Source organism: Symsagittifera roscoffensis, chromosome 4 (assembly GCF_963678635.1).
Source record: "Symsagittifera roscoffensis chromosome 4, txSymRosc1.1, whole genome shotgun sequence".
In the NCBI taxonomy this organism is placed as follows: Eukaryota; Metazoa; Xenacoelomorpha; order Acoela; family Convolutidae; genus Symsagittifera; species Symsagittifera roscoffensis.
In genome coordinates, this window is record NC_087065.1 from 26,628,911 (window position 1) to 26,652,256 (window position 23,346).

At 34.9% G+C, this 23,346-nt stretch overlaps 1 protein-coding gene across 1 annotated transcript; it reads left to right on the forward strand.

The window, feature by feature from the left end:
* The first annotated feature begins 310 nt into the window (after window positions 1-310).
* Window positions 311-20,711, forward strand: LOC134844670 (glycoprotein-N-acetylgalactosamine 3-beta-galactosyltransferase 1-like). The gene is made up of 4 exons (XM_063861472.1): window positions 311-647; window positions 17,183-17,307; window positions 19,621-19,804; window positions 20,224-20,711. Exons 1-4 carry the CDS (start codon window positions 368-370, stop codon window positions 20,619-20,621), a joined length of 987 nt encoding a protein of 328 aa, XP_063717542.1. The 5' UTR covers window positions 311-367; the 3' UTR covers window positions 20,622-20,711.
* Window positions 20,712-23,346: the final 2,635 nt, after the last annotated feature.

The following is a 23,346-nucleotide window of genomic DNA, read 5'->3' on the forward strand; positions in this document are numbered from 1 at the left end:
ACTACAATTTCTTCTTGTTTTTTTTTAGTTTTACCGCAAAATTTCAATCGAATGTTTCTATTGTACATATACTTAGGTGCTTCGCATCTCTATGAGAAAACCAGTTTAAGTATTTGATTGTTTGAAAAAAAAACAATTATCTCATTCGAATATAGGTTTACGGCAAATATTTATTCTTGTCATCTAAAATTAAATTTTGTTTTCACTTGACGTGTAGCAGTTGTTACTCGCATAGAGCATCAACAAATGTGACATAAAAATCCTTTTTTGCAAATGGTTGTAATTTTTCTTTAAGTATCCAGCGGCTATACGGAGACAGAGTCTATGAAGCTAAAGCCAATGTAAACTGAACGGAAATCAAATAAAAATGGTCGACTTAGGCGGAAGAAGTCGAAAATTTATATTTGTTGGTTTAATAGTAATGAATGGAATTCTTTTTAGTTTTTATTTAATTTCGACGAACGAAAACAGATTAAGATCTGATTACTCTTCCAGTTTGATTAGTAAAAATTATTTTTCGCCTCAGCTTTCAGAAATTAGACCAGTTCAAGGTCAGAGAGCTTACATGAAATCACCATCGGCAGAAGATGAGAGTTGGAGAAAGGTCAAAGTCCTCTGTTTTGTGCTAACACACCCGAAAGCATTAGGTTAGTTTTGAAAACTTCATTCGATTGACAAGTGTATCCTGAAGCTGTGCAAGACTGCTCCTACCGTAGTAAAACATTGTAAAATCGCCGTTTTCAAAATCTAACTTTTTATTATAATTTTTTGTCGACGTAGTTTTTTTGATATTTAAGTTTTCAATTTTTTGATATTCAACTAAACGAAAGAAAGAACATTGAAATTAAGCTTCAACACCATAGAAAAACAATCATAAAAATTGTAAAATTTAACTGAGTTTGAGGGTTGGTCGGAAACTTAATTGAGGTTTGGTTGGCAGGCATTTAGGACTGAGTCTCACATTCGAAGCAACGCTGAATCTCCAGCGTAAGGACTTTTTCCGCGTTCAATAACTTTCAGATACATTTTGTAAAACTTTTTTTTCAGACTCAATTACATGTCGTTCCAACTTTGAGACCCCTTGCATAATCAGATTGTCTCACAGTTGACTTTTCTTCTTAGGGATGACAAAAAACTTAAAGCTTTGAGTTTAAAAATAACTTGAAACTTAATTATCGCTGCAGTTTTCATAAATTGAAATAAAACCGTGCAAAATTTCGACATTTTTTATAAAGATTCAACTTGATTTTTCTAATCTCACTCATTTAAATGAGTTCAATTGAATGATATCATGCCTAGAGTCAAATGAAAGCATTTGCTAAGTTTTACGATATGAACATAAAAGATAAATGTTTGTTTCGTTTATTGTCGAAGATTTTGCTTGCAGTAGGATCTTCATATCAGCCATTTTTGTTCCGATTTTTGATGCGAAAGTAACGGAATATTTGTGTTCGGGGTGGGGTTTTTTTTTCTTCAGACAAATTTCGACTTTTTAACTAGCCATTTTTGACGGAAATTATTAAAATCTCATTCAAAAGGTATTGTTGTCCTGAGCTCAAATTTGAAAAGATATTTCACCTGTGATCATTTTTCGTGATGTTATTGGGGTTTAAAGATTACCATTTTGGCCAATTTGGGACAATAAACGCGCGATATATTTCGCGCTATTAACGCGTAAGCCAAGAGTTAAACCGTCTTAAAATCGTTCCAAAATGGTTGAAAGAAGCATATTTGCCATAATTGAATTGTAACAAGGAGCTAAATCTATCATTTTGTACTTAAAATGGCGTGTGGGGGGATGATTTTCATTTAAAAAAAATCAAATTTAAAAAAAAATTATTTTATTACATTTAATTTTTAATGATATTACTGCTCCATAAAACCTTAAAAGGCAGTCGGAACATTCAGGGCTTCGCCCTGATACGAGCAATTTTTTTTTGCCTCATTAGTGATATTGGTGTCTATGATGGGGGCTATTCTCATGCGCGAAAGACCGAATGCGCGAAAAAACTTGTGTGCGAAAAACCGAAAACAAAAAGCCGAAAGTCGATTTTTAAAAAGAAGCAGTTTCCATTCAATTAAAAAGAACTAAATGAAGAAACAGTTTGCTTCTTTCATTACGAAGCCCCTGAAATGTAAAATTTGTCCCAATTTTGCGGCGGTCAATGACAATATTAAAATTTTGCATATTTCTGCCGTTTTTTTTTCGGCCAATCTCAATACCCCAGTCCCTGGAAATGTTTACTTTCTTTCCAAGTTTTAGATTACTGAAATCTGATTCGCTGATTTATACTTTCGCGCATTCAGACATTCGCGCATGAGGGATTCCATTGTCTATGATAGCAATTACTCAGCTACTGTAGAAGTAAATTTCAGTTTAAAAATTCTCACAAATCTGAAAAAATGTGGTAATTTTATTTTCACATACTCTTAAAAACTGGAAGCAGTGCATAGTAAATTTCCACATCCCGCATTCGCAAAACAAAATTTTCATAATTGTGCTCAAGAACAACATAAAGCAAAAACAAGACTGCTCGTATCAGGGCGAAGCCCTGAAAGTTCCAACTGCCTCTTAAGGTCTTTGGAGCATTAATAAGATGAAAAATTTCAATGTAATAAAAAAAAAAAAATATTTTTGGAAAATTTGAGATTTTAGTTAAAAACAACCCCTACACGTCATATTAAGTACAAAGTGATAGATTTTGCGCCTATAAACAAATCAATTATGGCATATAAGCTTCCTTGAACCAATTTGGAACGATTTCTAAGAAGGATTAAATCTCGCTTACGCGTTGAAAGCTCGAAATATATCGCACGTTAATTGTCCCAAATTGGCCAAAATAGCAATTTTTAAGCCCCAATAATTTTACAAAAATTGATCACACGGAAAATATCTTTTCAACCTTAAAACCTTAAAAGGCAGTCGGAACATTCAGGGCTTCGCCCTGATACGAGCAGTCTTGTTTTCTTTTGCCATATTAGTGATATTGGTGTCTATGATGGGGGCTATTCTCATGCGCGAAGGACCGAATGCGCGAAAAAACTTGTGTGCGAAAACCCGAAAACAAAAAAGCCGAAAGTCGATTTTTAGAAAGAAGCAGTTTCCATTCAATTAAAAAGAACTAAATGAAGAAACAGTTTGCTTCTCTCATTACGAAGCCCCTGAAATATAAAATTTGTCCCAATTTTACGGCGGTCAATGACAATATTAAAATGTTGCATATTTCTGCCGTTTTTTTTTCGGCCAATCTCAATACCCCAGTCCCTGGAAATGTTTACTTTCTTTCCAAGTTTTAGATAGATTACTGAAATCTGTTTCGCTGATTTATACTTTCGCGCATTCGGACATTCGCGCATGAGGGATTCCATCGTCTATGATAGCAATTACTCAGCTTCTGTTGAAGTAAATTTCAGATTTCAGTTTAAAAACTCTCAAAAATCTGAAAAAATGTGGTAATTTCATTTTCACATACTCTTAAAAACTGGAAGCAGTGCATAGTAAATTTCCACATCCCGCATTCGCAAAACAAAATTTTCATAATTGTGCTCAAGAACAACATAAAGCAAAAACAAGACTGCTCGTATCAGGGCGAAGCCCTGAAAGTTCCAACTGCCTTTTAAGGTCTTTGGAGCATTAATAAGATGAAAAATTTCAATGAAATAAAAAAAAAAAAATTTTGAAAAATTTGAGATTTTATGTAAAAACATCCATCACACGTCATATTAAGTACAAAGTGATAGATTTTGCGCCTATTAACAAATCAAATATGGCATATAAGCTTCAATGAACCAATTTGGAACGATTTCTAAGACGGATTAAATCTCGCTTACGCGTTGAAAGCTCGAAATATATCGCACGTTAATTGTCCCAAATTGGCCAAAATAGCAATCTTTAAACCCCCATAACATTACAAAAAATTATCAAATGGAAAATATCTTTTCAAATTCAAGCTCAGGACAGCAATAGCTTTCGAATGATAAAAAAAAATTCCGTCAAAAACGGCTAGTTAAAAAGTCGAAATTTGTCTGAGGAAAAAAAAACCCACCCCGAGCACAAATATTCTGTTTTTTTTTTCGTATCGAAACTCGGAACAGAAATCTACTCGATTACAGGGTGTTCCAAAAAACAGGGCAGGATTTTTAAAGAAAATTAGATCCGGCTATCGTCCCAAACCTGAAATTAAAGTTACCAAGTCAGCGCTACTTTTGGCGTTTTATGTTCTCAAGAAGCTCTGGACATCAGATATTGAACCGAACTTACAAATTCTTGAAACTCATTATTGAAAAGTCATTATCGAACTAAACTCAAATCGAACTAAATGAAAGAAAGAACATTGAAATTTAGCTTCAACGCCATAGAAAGACTATCATAAAATTTGTAAAATTTAACTGAGTTTGAGGGTTGGTCGGAAACTTAATTGAGGGTTGGTTGGCAGGCATTTAGGACTGAGTCTCACATTCGAAGCAACGCTGAATCTCCAGCGTAAGGACTTTTTCCGCGTTCAATAACTTTCAGATACATTTTGTAAAACTTTTTTTCAGACTCAATTACATGTCGTTCCAACTTTGAGACCCCTTGCATAATCAGATTGTCTCACAGTTGACTTTTCTTCTTAGGGATGACAAAAAACTTAAAGCTTTGAGTTTAAAAATGACTTGAAACTTAATTATCGCTGCAGTTTTCAAAAATTGAAATAAAACCGGCAAAATTTCGACATTTTTTTATAAAAATTCAACTTGATGTTTCTAATCTCACTCATTTAAATGAGTTCACTTGAATGATATCATGCCTAGAGTCAAATGAAAGCATTTGCTAAGTTATACGATATGAACATAAAAGATAAACGTTTGTTTCGTTTATTGTCGAAGATTTTGCTTGCAGTAGGATCTTCATGTCAGCCATTTTTTTCCGACTTTCGTTGCGAAAGTTACGGAATATTTGTGCTCGGGGTGGGGTTTTTTTTTCTTCAGACAAATTTCGACTTTTTAACTTGTCATTTTTGACGTTTTTTTATATCTCATTCAATAGGTATTGTTGTCCTGATCTCAAATTTGTAAAGATTTTTCACCTTTGATCATTTTTCATAAAGTTATGGGGGTTTAAAAATTGCCATTTTGGCCAATTTGGGACAATAAACGCGCGATATAATTCGCGCTATTAACGCGTAAGCCAAGAGTTAATCCGTCTTAAAAATTGCTCCAAAATGGTTGAAAGAAGCTTATTTGCCATAATTGAATTGTTACAAGGAGCTAAATTTTTCATTTTGTACTTTAAATGGCGTGTGGGGGGATGATTTTCATTTAAAAAATCAAATTTAAAAAAAAAATTATTTTATTAAAATTAAATTTTAAATTCTTAATGATATTACTGCTCCATAAAACCTTAAAAGGCAGTCGGAACATAAAACCTTAAAAGGCAGTCGGAACATTCAGGGCTTCGCCCTGATCCGAGCAGTCTTGTTTTCTTTTGCCATATTAGTGATATTGGTGTCTATGATGGGGGCTATTCTCATGCGCGAAGGACCGAATGCGCGAAAAAACTTGTGTGCGAAAAACCGAAAGCAAAAAAGCCGCAAGTCAATTTTTAAAAAGAAGCAGTTTCCATTCAATTAAAAAGAACTAAATGAAGAAACAGTTTCCTTCTTTTATTACGAATCCCCTGAAATGTAAAATTTGTCCCAATTTTGTGGCGGTCAATGACAATATTAAAATTTTGCATATTTCTGCCGTTTTTTTCGGCCAATCTCAATACCCCAGTACCTGGAAATGTTTTCTTTCTTTCCAAGTTTTAGATTACTGAAATCTGATTCGCTTATTTATACTTTCGCGCATTCGGACCTTCGCGCATGAGGGATTCCATCGTCTATGATAGCAATTACTTCAGATACTCTGCTGTTGAAGTAAATTTCAGTTTAGAAATTCTCACAAATGTGAAAAAATGTGGTAATTTTCCTTCACATACTCTTGAAAACTGGAAGCAATGCATAGTAAATTTACACATCCCGCATTCGCATAACAAAATTTTCATAATTGTGCTCAAGAACAACATAAAGCAAAAACAAGACTGCTCGTATCAGAGCGAAGCCCTGAAAGTTCCAACTGCCTTTTAAGGTCTTTGGAGCATTAATAAAATGAAAAAATTCAATAAAAAAAAATAAAATTTTTTTTTGGAAAATTTGAATTTTTAGGTTAAAACATCCCCTACACGTCATATTAATTACAAAGTGATAGATTTTGCGCCTATAAACAAACCAATTACGGCATTTAAGCTTCCTTGAACCAATTTGGAACGACTTCTAGGACGGATTAAATATCGCTTACGCGTTGAAAGCTCGAAATATATCGCGCGTTAATTGTCCCAAATTGGCCAAAATAGCAATTTTTAAACCCACATAACTTTACAAAAAAAGATCACATGTAAAATGTCTTTTCAAATTCAAGCTCAGGACAACAATAGCTTTCGAATGATATAAAAAAAATTTGTCAAAAACGGCTAGTTAAAAAGTCGAAATTTGTCTGAGGAAAAAAACCCACCCCGAGCACAAATATTTCGTTACTTTCGTATCAAAAGTCGGAACAAAAATCTACTCGGTTACAGGGTGTTCCAAAAAAGGATCCAAGCTGTAATATCTTGAGAACTATGTTGTGTAGTCACCGGTAAAACTTTGTTCAATCTGGGAAAGAATTGCCGTATTGTTTCAATATGCTGTAACGAAAATAGCCCTGATGAATTTTGATAATTTGGTTGAAAGTGGATTTGGGTATTCCAGTTTCATTTTTGCGCGCAGAGATCTCTGGATTAGAAACAACAGCTTGCCGAACAACCAGAATATTTGCATAACTTCTCGTTTTTTTTTCGCCCGGTGTTACCTTTGTTCAGATTATGACTGATAGTATTTGATTGGTGCTAAGGCAACAAGAGTAAGCGTCAGGGAAAAGCCCTGAAAATTCGACTGTTTTTAATTGGTCTCGGATAATTTTTGGTAAATTATTGTATTGGCAAAACTATTTAGGCTAGTAATAATAAAAACTTAGAGATGAAGTTTCAGTTGTGTATGGAATTAAAAAATCAGTTAATTGCCGCCACAAAATGACATGCTAATGGCAGGTGTGTAGAGTCGTTTGCATGCAGATCAAGATATCGATCGCTCAAGGGACTGGAGTTTTGTAAAAAATGATGAAAAAAAACCGCCCCGAGCACATATATTCCTCGCATTCTTCGAAAGTCTGAATAAAAAAGCTTCGCTGCTTGATTGTGAATTGCGGAGCGGAAGATTGCGTTAATTTTGTGTTCAGACGTGGTTCAGTATTATCGTTTTCCAAAAAAGGGTGTCTTGAGCTGCTAAAAATGTGTCGAGTTTCAAGAAATTTGATTTGGTAATAAACGCGTAATTTCAGTGTCGATTCTTTTTTGGGTCACTCTGTGATTGAACTTTCACCCAATACACGGGAAAGGTCTTATAACTTCATCAATAAATTTACTCTAAACTGTTTCTGACAATTGGTCCACCGGCTGCTTGGGTTGAGAACCACTGATAGGCATGAGTTTGAGAGTTTTATTAAAGAACTAAAATGCATAAAATACGGAATTCAAAAAACTGATTATCTTGTCCGAAATAGAGTCATATTGTCTGAAAAATGGATCATACTGTCTAAAAACATGCATTTTTCTACTCGAAAAACAATCTGTTTGAAATCCTAAAACAAAATAGAACTTCAAAAAGAACGATATGAATTTGAAAAAACATCAAATTAAGTCAACGCGCGTTTTTTTGGTCGAAACTTTCCAAAAAGTGCCTAAAAACGCCTTTTTTGACCTTTTTTCAAAAATTTGCCTGCGGCACAGAAAATTTCGTCAAATTAGAGTCTTTATAGTGGTTTGGGAGAGCTCTGAAAATCAATTTGGTCGACCTTAAAAAAGTCGTTAAAATTTTGTTTTTGAAAATCCGCCCCGCGCTACCCTCGAGAAAACGCACCAACGTGCTGCAAGCTTGCCAACAGAGGGCAGGACTTTCAAAGAAAATTAGATCCGGCTATCGTCCCGAACCTGAAATTAAAGTTACGAACTCAGCGCTACTTTTGGCGTTTTATGTTCTTAAGAAACTCTGGACATCAGATATTGAACCGAACTTACAAATTCTTGAAACTCATTATTGAAAACTCATTATCGAACTAAACTCAAATCGAACTAAATGAAAGAAAGAACATTGAAATTTAGCTTCAACGCCATAGAAATACTATCATAAAATTTGTAAAATTTAACTGAGTTTGAGGGTTGGTCGGAAACTTTATTGAGGGTTGGTTGGCAGGCATTTAGGACTTGAGTCTCACATTCGAAGCAACGCTGAATCTCCAGCGTAAGGACTTTTTCCGCGTTCAATAACTTTCAGATACATTTTGTAAAACTTTTTTTCAGACTCAATTACATGTCGTTCCAACTTTGAGACCCCTTGCATAATCAGATTGTCTCACAGTTGACTTTTCTTCTTAGGGATGACAAAAAACTTAAAGCTTTGAGTTTAAAAATGACTTGAAACTTAATTATCGCTGCAGTTTTCACAAATTGAAATAAAACCGTGCAAAATTTCGACATTTTTTATAAAAATTCAACTTGATTTTTCTAATCTCACTCATTTAAATGAGTTCAATTGAATGATATCATGCCTAGAGTCAAATGAAAGCATTTGCTAAGTTATACGATATGAACATAAAAGATAAATGTTTGTTTCGTTTATTGTCGAAGATTTTGCTTGCAGTAGGATCTTCATGTCAGCCATTTTTTCCGACTTTCGTTGCGAAAGTAACGGAATATTTGTGCTCGGGGTGGGGTTTTTTTTTCTTCAGACAAATTTCGACTTTTTAACTTGTCATTTTTGACGTTTTTTTTATATCTCATTCAAAAGGTATTGTTGTCCTGAGCTCAAACTTGTAAAGATTTTTCACCTGTGATCATTTTTTCATAAAGTTATGGGGGTTTAAAAATTGCCATTTTCGCCAATTTGGGACAATAAACGCGCGATATATTTCGCGCTATTAACGCGTAAGCCAAGAGTTAATCCGTCTTAAAAATCGCTCCAAAATGGTTGAAAGAAGCTTATTTGCCATAATTGAATTGTTACAAGGAGCTAAATTTTTCATTTTGTACTTTAAATGGCGTGTGGGGGGATGATTTTCATTTAAAAAATCAAATTTAAAAAAAAATTATTTTATTAAAATTAAATTTTAAATTTTTAATGATATTACTGCTCCATAAAACCTTAAAAGGCAGTCGGAACATTCAGGGCTTCGCCCTGATCCGAGCAGTCTTGTTTTCTTTTGCCATATTAGTGATATTGGTGTCTATGATGGGGGCTATTCTTATGCGCGAAGGACCGAATGCGCGAAAAAACTTGTGTGCGAAAAACCGAAAGCAAAAAAGCCGCAAGTCAATTTTTAAAAAGAAGCAGTTTCCATTCAATTAAAAAGAACTAAATGAAGAAACAGTTTCCTTCTTTTATTACGAGTCCCCTGAAATGTAAAATTTGTCCCAATTTTGTGGCGGTCAATGACAATATTAAAATTTTGCATATTTCTGCCTTTTTTTTCGGCCAATCTCAATACCCCAGTACCTGGAAATGTTTTATTTCTTTCCAAGTTTTAGATTACTGAAATCTGATTCGCTTATTTATACTTTCGCGCATTCGGACCTTCGCGCATGAGGGATTCCATCGTCTATGATAGCAATTACTTCAGATACTCTACTGTTGAAGTAAATTTTAGTTTAGAAATTCTCACAAATGTGAAAAAATGTGGTAATTTTCCTTCACATACTCTAGAAAACTGGAAGCAATGCATAGTAAATTTACACATCCCGCATTCGCATAAAAATTTTTTCATAATTGTGCTCAAGAACAACATAAAGCAAAAACAAGACTGCTCGTATCAGGGCGAAGCCCTGAAAGTTCCAACTGCCTTTCAAGGTCTTTGGAGCATTAATAAGATGAAAAATTTCAATAAAAAAAAATAAAATTTTTTTTTTGGAAAATTTGAAATTTTGGGTTAAAACATCCCCTACACGTCATATTAATTACAAAGTGATAGATTTTGCGCCTATAAACAAATCAATTACGGCATATAAGCTTCCTTGAACCAATTTGGAATGACTTCTAGGACGGATTAAATATCGCTTACACGTTGAAAGCTCGAAATATATCGCGCGTTAATTGTCCCAAAATGGCCAAAATAGCAATTTTTAAACCCCCATAACTTTACAAAAAATGATCACATGTAAAATGTCTTTTCAAATTCAAGCTCAAGACAACAATAGCTTTCGAATGATATAAAAAAAATTTTGTCAAAAACGGCTAGTTAAAAAGTCGAAATTTGTCTGAGGAAAAAAACCCACCCCAAGCACAAATATTTCGTTATTTTCGTATCAAAAGTCGGAACAAAAATCTACTCGGTTACAGGGTGTTCCAAAAAAGGATTCAAGCTGTAATATCTTGAGAACTATGTTGTGTAGTCACCGGTAAAACTTTGTTCAATCTGGGAAAGAATTGCCGTATTGTTTCAATATGCTGTAACGAAAATAGCCCTGATCAATTTTGATAATTTGGTTGAAAGTGGATTTGGGTATTCCAGTTTCATTTTTGCGCGCAGAGATCTCTGGATTAGAAACAACAGCTTGCCGAACAACCAGAATATTTGCTTAACTTCTCGTTTGTTTTTCGCCCGGTGTTACCTTTGTTCAGATTATGACTGATAGTATTTGATTGGTGCTAAGGCAACAAGAGTAAGCGTCAGGGAAAAACCTTGAAAATTCGACTGTTTTTAATTGGTCTCGGATAATTTTTGGTAAATTATTGTATTGGCAAAACTATTTAGGCTAGTAATAATAAAAATTTAGAGATGAAGTTTCAGTTGTGTATGGAATTAAAAAATCAGTTAATTGCCGCCACAAAATGACATGCTAATGGCAGGTGTGTAGAGTGGTTTGCATGCAGATCAAGATATCGATCGCTCAAGGGACTGGAGTTTTGTAAAAAATGATGAAAAAAACCGCCCCGAGCACATATATTCCTCGCATTCTTCGAAAGTCTGAATAAAAAAGCTTCGCTGCTTGATTGTGAATTGCGGAGCGGAAGATTGCGTTAATTTTGTGTTCAGACGTGGTTCAGTATTATCGTTTTCCAAAAAAGGGTGTCTTGAGCTGCTAAAAATGTGTCGAGTTTCAAGAAATTTGATTTGGTAATAAACGCGTAATTTCAGTATCGATTCTTTTTTGGGTCACTCTGTGATTGAACTTTCACCCAATACACGGGAAAGGTCTTATAACTTCATCAATAAATTTACTGTAAACTGTTTCTGACAATTGGTCCACCGGCTGCTTGGGTTGAGAACCACTGATAGGCATGAGTTTGAGAGTTTTATTAAAGAACTAAAATGCATAAAATACGGAATTCAAAAAACTGATTATCTTGTCCGAAATAGAGTCATATTGTCTGAAAAATGGATCATATTGTCTAAAAACATGCATTTTTCTACTCGAAAAACAATCTGTTTGAAATCCTAAAACAAAATAGAACTTCAAAAAGAACAATATGAATTTGAAAAAACATCAAATTAAGTCAACGCGCGTTTTTTTGGTCGAAACTTTCCAAAAAGTGCCTAAAAACGCCTTTTTTTACCTTTTTTCAAAAATTTGCCTGCGACACAGAAAATTTCGTCAAATTAGAGTCTTTATAGTGGTTTGGGAGAGCTCTGAAAATCAATTTGGTCGACCTTAAAAAAGTCGTTAAAATTTTGTTTTTGAAAATCCGCCCCGCGCTACCCTCGAGAAAACGCACCAACGTTAGCTTCAAATTTAGCTTCAACACCATAGAAAGACTATCAAAAAAATTGTAAAATTTAACTGAGTTTGAGGGTTGGTCGGAAACTTAATTGAGGGTTGGTTGGCAGGCATTTAGGACTGAGTCTCACATTCGAAGCAACGCTGAATCTCCAGCGTAAGGACTTTTTCCGCGTTCAATAACTTTCAGATACATTTTGTAAAACTTTTTTTCAGACTCAATTACATGTCGTTCCAACTTTGAGACCCCTTGCATAATCAGATTGTCTCACAGTTGACTTTTCTTCTTAGGGATGACAAAAAACTTAAAGCTTTGAGTTTAAAAATGACTTGAAACTTAATTATCGCTGCAGTTTTCACAAATTGAAGTAAAAACCGTGCAAAATTTCGACATTTTTTATAAAGATTCAACTTGATTTTTCTAATCTCACTCATTTAATTGAGTTCAATTGAATGATATCATGCCTAGAGTCAAATGAAAGCATTTGCTAAGTTTTACGATATGAACATAAAAGATACATGATTGTTTCGTTTATTGTCGAAGATTTTGCTTGCAGTAGGATCTCCATATCAGCCATTTTTATTCCGACTTTCGATGTGAAAGTAACGGAATATTTGTGCTCGGGGTGGGGTTTTTTTCTTCAGACAAATTTCCACTTTTTATCTAGCCATTTTTGACGGATTTTTTTTATCTCATTCAAAAGGTATTCTTGTCCTGAGCTCCAATTTGAAAAGATATTTTACCTGTGATCATTTTTCTTAAAGTTATGGGGGTGTAATGATTGCCATTTTGGCCAATTTGGGACAATAAACGCGCAATATATTTCGCGCTATTAACGCGTAAGCCAAGAGTTAATCCGTCTTAAAATTGTTCCAAAATGGTTCAAAGAAGCTTATTTGACATAATTGAAATGTTACAAGGAGCTAAATCTATCATTTTGTACTTTAAATGGCGTGTGGGGTGATAATTTTCATTAAAAAATCAAATTTAAAAAAAAAATATTTTATTACATTTAATTTTTAATGATATTACTGCTCCATAAAACCTTAAAAGGCAGTCGGAACATTCAGGGATTCGCCCTGATACAAGCAGTCTTGTTTTCTTTTGCCATATTAGTGATATTGGTGTCTATGATGGGGGCTATTCTCATGCGCGAAGGACCGAATGCGCAAAAAAACTTGTGTGCGAAAAACCGAAAACAAAGTAGCCGAAAGTAAATTTTTAAAAAGAAGCAGTTGCCATTCAATTAAGAAGAACTAAATGAAGAAACAGTTTGCTTCTTTCATTACGAAGCCCCTGAAATGTAAAAGTTGTCCCAATTTTGCGGCGGTCAATGACAATATTAAAATTTTGAATATTTCTGCCGTTTTTTTGTTGGCCAATCTCAATACCCCAGTCCCTGGAAATGTTTACTTTCTTTCCAAGTTTTAGATTACTGAAATCTGATTGAGTGATTTATACTTTCGCGCATTCGGACTTTTGCGCATAAGGGATTCCATCGTCTATGATAGCAATTACTCAGCTACTGTTGAAGTAAATTTCAGTTTAAAAATTCTCACAAATGTGAAAAAATGTGGTAATTTTCCGTCACATACTCTTGAAAACTGGCGGCAATGCATAGTAAATTTCCACATCCCGCATTCGCAAAACAAAATTTTCATAATTGTGCTCAAGAACAACATAAAGCAAAAACAAGACTGCTCGTATCAGGGTGAAGCCCTGAAAGTTCCGGCTGCCTTTTAAGGTCTTTGGAGCATTAATAAGATGAAAAATTTCAATGTAATAAAAAAAATAAAAAATTTTTTTGAAAAATTTGAGATTTTAGGTAAAAACATACCCCACACGTCATATTAAGTACAAAGTGATAAATTTTGTGCCTATTAACAAATCAAATATGGCATATAAGCTTCCTTGAACCAATTTGGAACGATTTCTAAGACGGATTAAATCTCGCTTACGCGTTGAAAGCTCGAAATATATCTCACGTTAATTGTCCCAAATTGGCCAAAATAGCAATCTTTAAACCCCCATAACATTACAAAAAATTATCACATGGAAAATATCTTTTCAAATTCAAGCTCAGGACAACAATAGCTTTCGAATGATATAAGAAAATTTCGTCAAAAACGGCTAGTTAAAAAGTCGAAATTTGTCTGAGGAAAAAAAAACCCACCCCGAGCACAAATATTCTGTTTTTTTTTCGTATCGAAACTCGGAACAGAAATCTACTCAATTACAGGGTGTTACAAAAAAGGATCCAAGCTGTAATATCTTGAGAACTATGAACTATGTTGTGTAGTCACCGGTAAAACTTTGTTCAATCTGGGAAAGAATTGCCGTGTTGTTTCAATATGCTGTAACGAAAACAGCCCTGATCAATTTTGATAATTTGGTTGAAAGTGGATTTGGGTATTCCAGTTTCATTTTTCCGCGCAGAGATCTTTGGATTAGAAACAACAGCTTGCCGAACAACCAGAATATTTGCATAACTTATCGTTTTTTTTTCACCCGGTTTTACCTTTGTTCAGATTATGACTGAAAGTATTTGATTGGTGCTAAGGCAACAAGACTAAACGTCAGGGAAAAGCCCTGAATGTTCGACTGCTTTTAATTGGTCTCGGATAATTTTTGGTAAATTATTGTATTGGCAAAACTATTTAAGCTAGAAATAATAAAAATTTAGAGATGAAGTTTCAGTTGTGTATGGAATTAGTAAATCAGTTAATTGCCGCCACAAAATGACATACTAATGGCAGGTGTGTAGAGTGGTTTGCATGCAGATCAAGATATCGATCGCTCAAGGGACTGGAGTTTTGTAAAAATGATGAAAAATAAACCGCCCCGGGCACATATATTCCTCACATTCTTCGAAAGTCTGAATAAAAAAGCTTCGCTGCTTGATTGTGAATTGCGGAGCGGAAGATTGCGTTAATTTTAACTTCAAACCTGGTTCAGTATTATCGTTTTCCGAAAAATGGTGTCTTGAGCTGCTAAAAATGTGTCGAGTTTCAAGAAATTTGATTTGGTAATTAAAGCGTAATTTCAGTATCGATTCTTTTTTTGGTCACTCTGTGAGTGAACTTCCACCCAATATACGGGAAAAGTCTTATAATTGGTCTTATAATATAATAGCAATCTTCAAACCCCATAGCTTTACGAAAAATGATCACAGGTAAAATATCTTTTCAAAGTCAAGCTCAGGACAACAATAGCTTTCGAATGATATAAAAAAATTCCGCCAAAAACGGCTAGTTAAAAAGTCGAATTTTGTCTGAGGAAAAAAAACCCACCCCGAGCACAAACATTCTGTTACTTTCGTTTCGAAATTCGGAACAAAAATCTACTCGTTTACAGGGTGTTCCAAAAAAGGATCCAAGCTGTAATATCTTGAGAACTATGTTGTGTAGTCACCGGTAAAACTTTGTTCAATCTGGGAAAGAATTGCCGTGTTGTTTCATTATGCTGTAACGAAAATAGCCCTGATCAATGTTGATAATTTGGTTGAAAGTGGATTTGGGTATTCCAGTTTCATTTTTCCGCGCAGAGATCTCTGGATTAGAAACAACAGCTTGCCGAACAACCAGAATATTTGCATAACTTCTCGTGTTTTTTTTCGCCCGGTGTTACCTTTGTTCAGATTATGACTGAAAGTATTTGATTGGTGCTAAGGCAACAAGACTAAGCGTCAGGGAAAAGCCCTGAAAGTTCGACTGCTTTTAATTGGTCTCGGATAATTTTTGGTAAATTATTGTATTGGCAAAACTATTTAGTCTAGTAATAATAAAAATTTAGAGATGAAGTTTCAGTTGTGTATGGAATTAATAAATCAGTTAATTGCCGCCGCAAAATGACATACTAATGGCAGGTGTGTAGAGTGGTTTGCATGCAGATCAAGATATCGATCGCTCAAGGGACTGGAGTTTTGTAAAAATGATGAAAAAAAACCGCCCGAGCACATATATTCCTCACATTCTTCGAAAGTCTGTTAAAAAAGCTTCGCTGCTTGATTGTAAATTGCGGAGCGGAAGATTGCGTTAATTTTGTGTTCAAACGTGGTTCAGTATTATCGTTTTCCGAAAAATGGTGTCTTGAGCTGCTAAAAATGTGTCGAGTTTCAAGAAATTTGATTTGGTAATTAAAGCGTAATTTCAGTATCGATTCTTTTTTGGGTCACTCTGTGACTGAAATTCCACCCAATACACGGGAAAAGTCTTATAACATCATCCTTAAATTTACTCTAAAATGTTTCTGACAATTGGTCCACCGGCTGCTTGGGTTGAGAAGCACTGATAGGCATGAGTTTTAGAATTTTATTTAAGAACTCAAATGCATAAAATACGGAATTCAATAAACTGATTATCTTGTCCGAAATAGAGTCATATTGTCTGGAAAATGGATCATATTGTCTAAAAACATGCATTTTTCTACTCGAAAAACAATCTGTTTGAAATCCTAAAACAAAATAGAACTTCAAAAAGAACGATATGAATTTGAAAAATCATCAAATTAAGTCAACGCGCGTCAACGCGCGTCAACGCGCGTTTTTTTGGTCGAAACTTTCCAAAAAGTGCCTAAAAACGCCTTTTTTGACCTTTTTTCAAAAATTTGCCTGCGGCACAGAAAATTTCGTCAAATTAGAGTCTTTATAGTGGTTTGGGAGAGCTCTGAAAATCAATTTGGTCGACCTAAAAAAAGTCGACAAAATTGTTTTTTTTTTGAAAATCCGCCCCGCGCTACCCTCGAGAAAACGCACCAACGTGCTGCGAGCTTGCCAACAGAGGGCAGGACTTTCAAAGAAAATTAGAGCCGTCTATCGTCCCGAACCTGAAATTAAAGTTACCAAGTCAGCGCCACTTTTGGCGTTTTATGTTCTTAAAAAAATCTGGACATCAGATATTGAACCGAACTTACAAATTCTTGAAACTCATTATTGAAAACTCATTAAAAATTCATGGGAAAAATGAAAAAAGATGGTTCCATTAGTTTTGCGTAGTTTTTTTGTGGCTTCAAACTGCAACAACTTTTGGGGTGGAGGTGCTGAGAGGACTTCAGGTACTGTTTAATAGAAAGCTATTTATGGTACAGAACAATTTTTATCTTCTTTTATTTTGAAAGTTATTAACTTCGTCCAAAGCTTTAAGAGCTGAAAAACTTCAATTTGAGAAATATTACTTGAACTTGTACAATTAGTAAGTTGTGCCTGATTTTTGAAAAGAAACTTCGACGCAGGATGTCTTTTCTACGACTGACGGATTTTTCTTAATCATCTTAAAAAATTCAAACCCCGAGCTCAAACTTAAGAAGATATTTCATCTATTAACTACTTCTAATGAACTATTTTCTGCGTTGTGCAGAGAAACAGACCAAGTACGTGAAGATGTCTTGGGGTCAGAGATGTGACGTCACTCTCTACATCAGTGACGAGAACAACACCAGTTTCCCCACCATCAAGGTCACCAAGTACAAAGGATATAGAATGGTGAGAACACTGCTTGATTATTGAAACTCAGAAAAAATACACCTGCAAAACATAAAATGTCAATTCAACGGCAATAGAAATTTTAATATGTTAAAAACTATGAAGAGAAGCTGCGAGGAAAAACTTGATTTTGAGAAAAACAGTCAATTTCAATTATCACGTTGAAGTTTTGTTACTGTTTTGAAAATTACCCAATGTGATTAAATGGTAAAAATTACTTAGAGTTTCGTAAAACTAGCAAATTTGATGAAAAAACCAAAATATCATTTTTACTGGATAAAAACTCGTGCATCTAATAATAATAGAGAAACGACAGTTTTCAAATTGTCACTGACCGCCGGCGAATTAGAAAAATTTCATATTTCAATGTTTTCCTTATAAAAGAAGCAAACAATTGCTTCATTTAATTCATTTTTTAATAATGGCAATTGATTCATTTTAATAATAGATTTCGACTGTTTTGTTTTCGGTCCTTTGCCCATGAGTTTTTAGCTAATTCGGTCTTTCATCCATGATAATAACCCCTGACAGCTTGAACCCAATTGTAGGACTCAATTTGTTTTTGTTTTCACAAATTTACATTGGAAAAAGTTAGAAAATACGAGATAAAAATTTACCAAAATATTTAACTTGTGGTTTTTCCCGATAAAGCTACTTGACACTCATTATCTGTCATATTCAGTGGCGTACGCAGAAAATTTTCTAGAAAAAATTTTGAAAATTTCGCTGACTTCTTCTTAGGTTTATCAATTTGAATTTCCGAGCTCTCCTAAAATACTGCAAGGACCTCATTTTGCCTAAAATTTTTTGCGCCGCAAGTAAATTTTTCAAAAAACAGGCCAAGAAATAGAAGAATTGAAAAATTCGTTTATATTGAACTGGTTGTTTGAGGGATTTGACTAACAATCGGTGATAGCAAACGTTATTTTTCAGAACTGTTCACTAGTTTTTCAAGGCGGTGTAAAAAAGTAAGAATTAATCCACTTCACTTTTCCTTTTTGTTAGACTTTCCAAGAATGTGGCAGGAAACTTGTGTTCGGGGTGTTTTTTTTCTCCAGACGAATTTCGAATTTTTAACTAGCTATTTTTGACGAATTTTTATATCAGCCGACAGCCGAAAGGGATTGATCTTCTGAGCTCAAAGGTAAAAAGATATACAACATGTGATTATTTTTTTTCAAGTTATGAGAGTCTAAAGGTTGCCAGTTTGGCCAATTTGGCCAATGTAGCCAATTTGGCCAATTTGGCACAACTAAAGCGTGATTTATTTCGCGCTGTTAACGCATAAATGGCTATTTAATCCGTCAAAGAAATCGGTCCAAGTTGGTTGAAGGAGGCTTTTTGGCATAATTGCTGTTTACTGGGAGAAAAATTTTTATCTTTTTTTGTACTTTATATAGCGTGTGGAGTGATGATAAGAAAATCTCAAAAATTTTAAAATTCATCATTTTTTCTAGGCGAATATTGCTCCATAGCCCTAGAAAGGCAGTCGGTACATTCAAGGCTTCACCCTGATTCGAGCAGTCTTGTTGCATTGTTTTCTCCCGTTGGAAATCATTCTGAATATGTTCAGATCATTTGAACGTATTCAAATTTTCGGACGCAGAATTACGAGTTAGAGGGCTTAATAATGATTCTACACGTAGTCACTTACCATTTTGTGTTAAGGCACGTAAAATCGCGGGAAAAAATTGAGTGTTTCTTAAGAGTAGTAAGAAAAATCAACACCTTGTTACAATCGCTGTGATAACTTTCTGTCGCCAATCACACAGCAAAAATGTAATTTTTTGAGAACCTTGAAGAAGAGAAAGTATATAATTGACGAGTATATATTTGATTAAAAAGTATAGAAGCAAATGAGCTACTAATTTCCTTTTTTTGCGGCGGATGCTATAATCTAAAGAAATTTTGCATGTTGTGAAATTAGATACGAAGAGCGTTGTTTTTATTTAGCAAAGAGAATCATTTGTTGTTTTCTGCGCGAGCTGTGAAGCAAAAGTAAAAATTTGATAATATGGGTTGGTTCATTTTCCTTTTCTTCCCACCTGCAAATTCTTGCAGTAAATTTTTAGTTTTAGGTCCGATGACTATGAAAATTGGCGCGCGGACTAATTATGACAAATATAAGTCTCTTAATTGATCTTGTAAAAACGCACGTTACTCCGCAAAACTTAGCCTTATGTGAGGTGGAGGAGGGGGAGCTTTTCTGACGCGCAATCATTGTAGATTATAAGTTGAAACTTACGGAGATGTCAGCATGTGGAAATTAATAATTACTCGATAACCAAATTGACTCGACTAAATATTTCACAGCTGTGGTCTAAAACGAGGAACACGTTCAAACTGGCTTACGAGAAGTTCTTTGACCAAGTGGACTGGTTCCTCAAGACGGATGATGACACTTATGTTAACGTGGACAACTTGAGGAGGTTCCTGGCCAAGAAAGACACAAATTCGCCCATGTTCTATGGCAAATTCTTCTCTCCATTCGTAAAAGGTATCACTTTCTGGTTCTTAACTAACCATATAACTCAAATTCAGAAATTATTCCGCAACTTAAAACTATCCCGGAACAATCAAAATATCTTAAAATGATTGTATCGAATATGAGAAATTTCACGGATCTGTAACACCAGCATAAAAATTCATAAAATGTAATTACACGGAAGAAAACTCACGCTCAAAAATATTTTAACTCCAATAGCCGAAAAACAGCAAACCAGAACCAACAATTAACGTTTCAAGTTAGGCCGATTAATACAATGAAATACAGATTATATTCGACTTTTTTCTGTTCGTCATAGTCGGAATAACTTTTTAGTCACTGACAAAAATAGCTCTCGAATTCTTTCAATGAATCAATTATGCGAGACAAGAACATTTTTTGGAGGCCTTGAAAATTGTAATGAAATTTAGGTGGCTACGCAAGCGGAGGCGCTGGTTATGTCATGGGTAAAGCAGCTCTCACACTATTAAACGAAAAGGCATTCAAAAACACTAGCGCGTGTGCGGACGAAGGAGTCGATACCGCCGAGGATGTCGGGATGGGAAAGTGCATGTCGTACGCTGGAGTCACGTTAGCCCGAGACGCCTATGATTCGCAAAAACGGGAACTATTTCACTCGTTTCCTCCCGAGAGGGAGTATATCATTCCTTGGAAGAAGATCGGGTTCTACAGACAGTTTTCGATTAATCGACTAGGTGGTGACGCGTGTTGTTCTCAGGATGTGATAAGTTATCACTATGTGAAGGGGCCAACAATGTTGTTTGTTGATTATTTATTCCAAAACTTCACTAAAACTTCACTAGAATGAAAAGGTGCTTCAAATAATTTGGTAATGAAAACTGGATGGTAATGCATTGGTATTTTTTAATGCATTCTTTTTTGCATAACCACATTATTGCAGAACTGTTTATCAAAAACTTCGATGAAGTTATAGTTTATAAAATTTTGTAATCAAGTCACGTAAAGAATGGTTGTAACACCTCACTCGCGCATACTTATAATTCAAATAGCGTCAGAATAGTTCTTTTCACTGTTGAAAGCTCTTTCAATATTTATTTTAACTTTAAAAAAAAGATATGTAACCATAAAGGTGCAGAAATAACAACAAGAATGCCCAAATCAGAGCAAAACTCTGAACTTTCCGACGCGTATACTGCAATTGAGTTAGGCGCAATCGACTACAGTTGTCTTCAAAAAATGAATAACAAACAGAAAAGGAGAAAAAACTCTTTGAATTTTTTTCTTAAATTGTTTTTAATTTTCGCAGGATGCTATTTTATACATGAAAAGTTTTAATCGCGATGGAAGCGAAAGCTTTGCTTCCAATACAGTTTTTCCTGAAGTAAGTCTAAGTTCTCCACTAGTTAAATGATTTAAAAAAATTCTGTCTTGCTGGTTTAACTCACAAACAAGCTAGCTTTACTCGCTCGAAATAAGTCTAAAACTCAAAAAACTTTATACCGGTTTTTTCTATGCGGTTAAAAAATTTTCAGCCAACTTTAGCCCCCACCGGAACACAATTTTACTTCCCGTTCTTAAGAGTCACCATTGTTTGGTATGTTAAGAATGCCCGTATCAGGACAAAGCTTTGAATTTCCGACCGCCAATTACAATCTCTTGATAGTTTTTCCTCAAATAACTTTGAAAAAATAGATACTGATACTCGCGTTTAAATGAATGAAACCATGTGTCGCGAAAATTAAAATTAGAACTTTTAAGACAGACAAAGGCCTTGAAACTACTGGTATGTCCGATTAAGGTCAACTTGCCATCAGAATTTATCAACAGAGTTTTGAGAATGTTGAGAAGTTTGAGAGTTCATGTTATACGGAAAACTAGTAACTTATTTTTTTTTCGGATGTTGTTCGCTCAATAGTTTTTCTGTTTAAGTTAACTATAATTTACAGACGTTGAAACAGGTGTTTTAGCCTGAGTCTCAGTCTTACAGGGTGCCACAGGAGAGTGCGGCACATTTTGGCGTGCCGAGCCGGACAGCAACTATTCCAGAGGAAGTGCAGTTTGATCGAAGTTGAAGTAATTCTATTCCTCCAATATTTTTGCGAGTAGAAACGTACAGCAGCTGTTTTTGCAGACAAAATGACACAACTGTAGTGTACCTGGAGACTGCTCTGGGAACACAAAAGCTGCTCATATCGGCGCCGAAAGGCGACAGAAGAGAAGTAAGGCAAATCACCATCGCAAAAGTCATCGAGTTCGGAAAGTGGAAATCAGAATAGAGATAACGAAAACGGAGGCCAGCTCATGTATCCAGACATGACGAAAACGGAAGCCTGTTCAACTTTCCAGACATAGCATAAGCTGAGCTCTGTTGATGTGTTCAGACATAGCAAAACCAGAGGCCTGCTGAAGTATGTGTCTGGATATTTCGCTATATCTGATATCCAGACATAGCGAAAACGAAGGCTTGTCCAGGTATCCAGACATAGCGAAAACGAAAGCCTGCTCAAGTATCCAGACCTAGCAAAACCAGAGGCCTGCTGAAGTATGTGTCTGGATATTTCGCTATGCCTGATATCCAGACATAGCGAAAATTTAGGCTTGTCCAGGTATCCAGACATAGCGAAAACGAAAGCCTGCTCAAGTATCCAGACATAGCGAACACGGAGACCTGTGAAAATGAAGAGACCTATCTTATCGGGTATCATGTAGAGGCATTTTCAGGTATCCTGTTAATGGAGTTTGTAGCTTTTGGTTGACGTGAAACTGGAGTTCTTTCTTGTCATCCTAAGTTTTTGTTGGATTTTCCGGAATTTACCTGTAAACACCTTCTCAAAACTTGTAAGACTGACTACGAAACTTAGTTCACTTCTGCTAAACTGTTGATTTGAAGCTATAAAATCTGATACGAGCCTTTGACGGCAAAACCGTAACCACTATTTCTTCTCGATAACAAAACTGACCGAAACAATTTCGGTGTTTCCTTGGAATAAACCAGCCCCATGAACCTTTTTGAAAAAAAAAATCAAAAATTATTGATTTTTTTTCGATTTAAAAAAAAAATTGCGAGCTACTCAGGAAAGCGCCTAGTTTTTTTCTAATATAGTTTAAATGACTGAGTCAAATTTTGTGTCCAAAAATTGGACGTTTTGGGCCGAAATTTTTGAAATACGCAACCTGTCGCTAACGCATTAGGTTACTGGTTGAACTGTTTTAATTTCTCATTGTTTTGTTATATTTTCTAGGTGCTTAAGCTAGCAATGCGAAACAAGACAGCATTTATGATGCTGCTAGCATAACGATGCCACCTGCTTGACTAGGTAACTTAAGAAACTTGCATGTGATTCGATCACTCTAGCCGTTAACACAAAAACGACTGCCTACTTTCATCTATTCGTGAAAAAGACTGAATGAAAACAGAGAAAAACGTGGTTTTTATGGAGAGCTCAATTATTACATGTGTGGCCGTAAAATGAAGAAGCAAAATAGTTATATTGTTAAAAACTTACTTCATATAATTTCTCGATGCTTAAAAAAGAAATGTGAAAAAAAAGACATCAATGACAATGCTAGTT

Coding starts and splice junctions, on each gene's coding strand:
- LOC134844670 (XM_063861472.1), top strand. CDS start 368: ATGGTCGACTTAGGCGGAAGAAGTCGAAAATTTATATTTGTTGGTTTA. Junction 17,308..19,620: donor AGTACAAAGGATATAGAATG/GTGAGAACACTG, acceptor AATATTTCACAG/CTGTGGTCTAAAACGAGGAA. Junction 19,805..20,223: donor CTTCTCTCCATTCGTAAAAG/GTATCACTTTCT, acceptor AATGAAATTTAG/GTGGCTACGCAAGCGGAGGC.